Source organism: Oncorhynchus mykiss, chromosome 7, assembly GCF_013265735.2.
Source record: "Oncorhynchus mykiss isolate Arlee chromosome 7, USDA_OmykA_1.1, whole genome shotgun sequence".
Classification (NCBI taxonomy): Eukaryota; Metazoa; Chordata; class Actinopteri; order Salmoniformes; family Salmonidae; genus Oncorhynchus; species Oncorhynchus mykiss.
Window position 1 is genome coordinate 83,034,796 of NC_048571.1, and position 5,415 is coordinate 83,040,210.

At 40.4% G+C, this 5,415-nt stretch overlaps 1 protein-coding gene across 7 annotated transcripts in view; it reads right to left on the reverse strand.

Moving 5' to 3' along the window:
• The window catches only part of LOC110525201 (poly(rC)-binding protein 3), a 166,265-nt gene extending 162,087 nt beyond the window's left edge, over positions 1-4,178 (reverse strand). For 2 of the 7 annotated variants that reach the window (XM_036984235.1, XM_036984232.1), the window contains exon 1: positions 3,815-4,178. In XM_036984235.1, coding sequence (XP_036840130.1) covers positions 3,815-3,984 — 170 coding nt within the window. In that variant the 5' untranslated portion in view covers positions 3,985-4,178. The remainder of the gene's footprint in view (positions 1-3,814) is intronic. The other 5 variants (XM_036984234.1, XM_036984236.1, XM_036984231.1 and 2 more) reach the window with 4 other exon arrangements.
• Between the last annotated feature and the right edge of the window lie 1,237 nt (positions 4,179-5,415).

Sequence of the window (5,415 nt, forward strand, 5' to 3'; positions counted from 1 at the left end):
CTGATATCTTACAGGAGCATTCCTCCAAGCTGATATCTTACTGGAGCATTCCTCCAAGCTGATATCTTACTGGAGCATTCCTCCAAGCTGATATCTTACTGGAGCATTCCTCCAAGCTGACTGGACCATTCTTCCAAGCTGACTGGACCATTCCGCCAAGCTGATATCTTACTGGACCATTCCTCCAAGCTGATATCGTACAGGAGCATTCCTCCAAGCTGATATCTTACAGGAGCATTCCTCCAAGCTGATATCTTACTGGAGCATTCCTCCAAGCTGATATCTTACAGGAGCATTCCTCCAAGCTGATATCTTACTGGAGCATTCCTCCAAGCTGATATCTTACTGGAGCATTCCTCCAAGCTGATATCTTACTGGAGCATTCCTCCAAGCTGACTGGACCATTCCTCCAAGCTGATATCTTACTGGAGCATTCCTCCAAGCTGATATCTTACTGGATCATTCCTCCAAGATGATAACTCACTGGACCATTCCTCCAAGCTGACGACAGACTCAAACCCAGAAGCATTTTTCTCTCTTGTTTGTCTGAGGCTATGAATAGATTGAGTATTTTGAAATGGAAGTATGTTCTCACAAACCCCTACACAGATAAAACTTCCATATTAATCTCCTCTCGCTTGGAAATTGTGTGAGTGGGTCGCTTATTTTATGTTGTTGGTTGATAGGTAGACTGTGGGCTCAGACTCACACTCAAAAGCATGCATGCATGCTCACACACACACACACACACACACACACACACACACACACACATCAAGCTCCTCTTTGGAAAGCCCCTCTATCAAAGCTTCTCTTTGATAATACAGTTTAGCTCTGGACTCAAATCTCATCAGCAATATCAAATGAGTCTCACTGTCACAGAAGTAGGGATAGAATGACTGTGAAATACATACTATTATAGTACAGTGTATTGCTAAATCAAATATAATACAATTAAAAAGGATAAATATGCATGTTTAAGGTCATTCATAAGCCTAGCATGCTATGAAGAGGGCAAATGGTTCGTAGCCTATAAGAAGCCTTACGCCCTTTAAGCAGATATGTGTTCTGGCCATGCTAATTAGTGTTTGAATTTGTTATAGAAGCAGATATGTGTTCTGGCCATGCTAATTAGTGTTTGAATTTGTTATAGAAGCAGATACGTGTTCTGGCCATGCTAATTAGTGTTTGAATTTGTTATAGAAGCAGATATGTGTTCTGGCCATGCTAATTAGTGTTTGAATTTGTTATAGAAGCAGATATGTGTTCTGGCCATGCTAATTAGTGTTTGAATTTGTTATAGAAGCAGATACGTGTTCTGGCCATGCTACTCAGTGTTTCCATTTTTTACAGAAGCAGATACGTGTTCTGGCCATGCTACTCAGTGTTTCCATTTTTTACAGAAGCAGATACGTGTTCTGGCCATGCTACTCAGTGTTTCCATTTGTTATAGAAGCAGATATGTGTTCTGGCCATGCTAATTAGTGTTTGAATTTGTTATAGAAGCAGATACGTGTTCTGGCCATGCTACTCAGTGTTTCCATTTGTTATAGAAGCAGATACGTGTTCTGGCCATGCTACTCAGTGTTTCCATTTTTTACAGAAGCAGATATGTGTTCTGGCCATGCTACTCAGTGTTTCCATTTTTTACAGAAGCAGATACGTGTTCTGGCCATGCTACTCAGTGTTTCCATTTGTTATAGAAGCAGATACGTGTTCTGGCCATGCTACTCAGTGTTTCCATTTTTTATAGAAGCAGATACGTGTTCTGGCCATGCTACTCAGTGTTTCCATTTGTTATAGAAGCAGATACGTGTTCTGGCCATGCTACTCAGTGTTTCCATTTGTTATAGAAGCAGATACGTGTTCTGGCCATGCTACTCAGTGTTTCCATTTGTTATAGAAGCAGATACGTGTTCTGGCCATGCTAACAAGGGTTTCAAGTTATTTTAAAACCCTTAGATATGAACTCTTCTTCTACTATTTAATTTATTTTTGAGGTTATTTGACAAAATAATGCGAAAGAGTTCCAGATAGGTTTTACAACCAAATTCCAATTAAAACCCAGGCAGTGATAAAATCCTGCACGCAGCATTCACGCAGTTAATAAGGCTTATGGCTCAAAGCTTTGGCTTTAGGACTAATCACAAAGCATTCTAAATATACAAGTAGCCAGCCTTCTACTTTTACAGCACAAACACAGAGAGGCTTATATTACACACCTTATAACGGATCAGAACATCATGACTTGATCATGTGAGCACAAGGTCAAAACAACATAAACAATCGGGGTGGCGCGCGGGGGGGTATGTAGGCCTATAGTATATATACAGGATGGCTCTCTCTCAGTTCATATTTGGATCAATACGATTGTGATCAATTATGCCTAGAGATGAATGATAAAGAATGAGCACTGCCTGTCATGCAAACAGCAGGGTGGCAGCCTGTGTGTTTCGGGAATTGGGTCATAGTAGCTTATAGTCAAAACGGTTCAAAAGCTAGAGTCGGATTCATAGGAAGACAATAAGTTTGTTGAACTTTAAACAAACATTTTTTTTTTTACCACAGAGAGGGTTTTATTCTGTGTTCTCCTATACCGTTCCTGGCTGGCAAAGTACCAGGATGTTTTCTCTGGTTTTGAATCTGAATTTAGACAACTGAATTTAAAAACTCAATCAGAATGCTTCTGAGAAGTTGAATATATGAAACTTGATAAACTTGAAATACTACGTTTGTATACTTGATATACAGACAATGAATGCAATATATAATTTAGCATATTGAAACCGAATATATAAATATTGAATTTGAATATTCATAAATATTGCATTTTAATGCTGACTGCAATATTAATTCAATTCAGTTTCAAATCATGAAATTCAAATGGTGAATTATATGCATCAATTTGTGCATTATAAATTCAACAAGGTATTTACATAAAATGCTACATCCTAATACAAATTCAAAATGATGGAATTCAGAATATAATTTATCTTGCCACTGAAATCGCGCCATACCGGTGCTACTCTACCCTCTGTGCTGGAGGTTGTTGAGACTCTCCGGTGTCACTGCATCGGCTCTTAGCCCCGCAGCTCCCAAAACAATAGATCAATATGTGCTCACTCTCAATAAACTACTAATGTAATGTGTGGACATCTGTCGGGAGTAGGGACCTACTGTACGCCACGGAAACATCTATAAGGTGAATGGAATCAGAGAGAATGAGGTGTTCTGTAGGATATAATCACAGCCCGCTGCGCGTCAGTCCAGTTACTTTGATTAAACTTCGGTATGCTACTTTGCGTTGCTTTACCAATTCGAGACCAGTCAGTCGCTTTATCATAAACAGAGTCGTGCGAGCAAACACCTCAGCTCAGCAATACAAATAAAATAAAAAGAAAACAAACGCAGGTGGTACAATTACTTCAAGACGTTTAAATATGTTCCCGAATTCGTTTATCCCCTGGCCTACTGCACGTATTTAACGATGTATGGTAGCGATGATGCGTGCGGCACCGCGCTGTGTCTGGTGCAAATGTTAGCCTACACCGTCCCTTTCAATCTACGTCCGATAGTTCTTGGTGGAAGTTCGGAAAAACCGAGATTCTGATAATGTCTTTTCACGTGTCAATATCAGAGCGTCACAATATTACAAATTGAGACATCTTGCAGTGACAGATAATTATATTAGGCTGAGACAGTAAAGGCTACTGTACAGTTTGTCCCAAAGACCGCATTCATATCGTGCGTGCCCAAGGGTTACAGAACTACATATTTACGCACATTTTTCTAAAAATGAGTAGTCAATTCTTACCTTGGTATGGTGTGTAAAAAGCCTCTGGGAAATAGTAGCTGACAATGATATATCCCTGTCGGAGCGAAAGCCTTCAACTGCAATAGTCCTGATGTCAGAGTGGCAATAAACCAGAGAGAGAGAGAGAGAGAGAGAGACGGAGAGTGTGTGTGTGAGAGAGAGAAATGCATACAGAGACGGCTACGGACTGCCCTATCCAATTACACAAGACAAATGAGAAGCAAAATGAAAACAATGCACAACGGGTACGGCCATCTGCTAATAGCCGATACACCCCCCTACAGTGCCCTAAAAACCACTTCCAGAATAACCTATAAAACGGTACAGTAGTCGAACTATACATTCAATATGTGGCGTAAGGAAAACGGAACAGTGATTCGTGGGATTTGATGTTCATTTGAAGGAAGAAAAAAAACTGTTTTACTTGAGAATGTGTTCTCAAGAGCAATACGAAGTCTCCAAGTCAATCACAAATTGAACTGTCATTTGCAATCACACTTAATTAACTCGATACAAATTTGCATATCAGCAAGGGAAAAATGCAATTAGGCTACTTTATGCTTTAGAATCACTTCTCATTTCGACAGCGCAGTAGCCGAAATGTCTATATTTCAACAACAAGAACAATTAGGCTGGCTACAGCCATAAAGTGTCGACACGGGAAATAATTGGCTTTCCAGTCCATTGCAAACCACGGTCACCTAAAATAAATAGTATATGTCTGTCTAGGCAAGCTGTGCACGACTGGCCCTGCGGTCGGGCATTCCCCTCCTTCTACTCACTGCCATCTAGCGAAACAGTTCAGACCTGCTATATAAGGCTTAAACCTACTGTGTAATCTGAATGTTTAATATGTTTGACCCAGTTCCTTCCATATCCCTCCATAACTGAAGGATTCAGTGCATTCATCCATGTTTGAAATGCGCAGTTAATAATTAATTAGTTAATAAGGCACAGTTGGCAACGGCATTGTCAATATATTCCTCTTGCGTGACATTTTCTTTTGAAAATTGCATTGATAAAATTCCATTACATCACTAGCTGTTTGTTCACGTCATAAGATCCTGTAGGTACACACACACATTTAAACATTTGGCAAGGCAACCAAATGGTAGCATGTTTATCTCTGCCATTCGCCTACTATAAAGTAGAGGCCTTCAGACTGTCCACTCAAATGAATGCAGTGGAGGCTGCTGAGGGGAGGACGGCTCATATTAATGGCCCGAAAAGAGCACATGGAATTAAATCAAATACATGGCAACCATGCGTTTGATGTATTTGATCCCGTTCCACTAATTTCTCTCCAGTCATCACCATGAGCCCATCCTTTGGTAGCCGGTTTTCTATTGTGTTTCGTGGGTGATTATTTTCCGTGTCAGTGTTTGTACCACACGGGACTGTTTCGTTTGTTTCACTTTGTCATTTTGCATGTTGTAGTGTTCCGTTTGACTTGTTAAAATGGACAATTACAACTCTGCAAGTTGGTCCGATCTCTCTTACTCCTCATCGGAGGAGGAGGACAAAAACCCGTACACACAGCCTGTCTGGCTATTAAGAATTCAGCCTACACAGCCTGTCTGGCTATTAAGAATTCAGCCTGC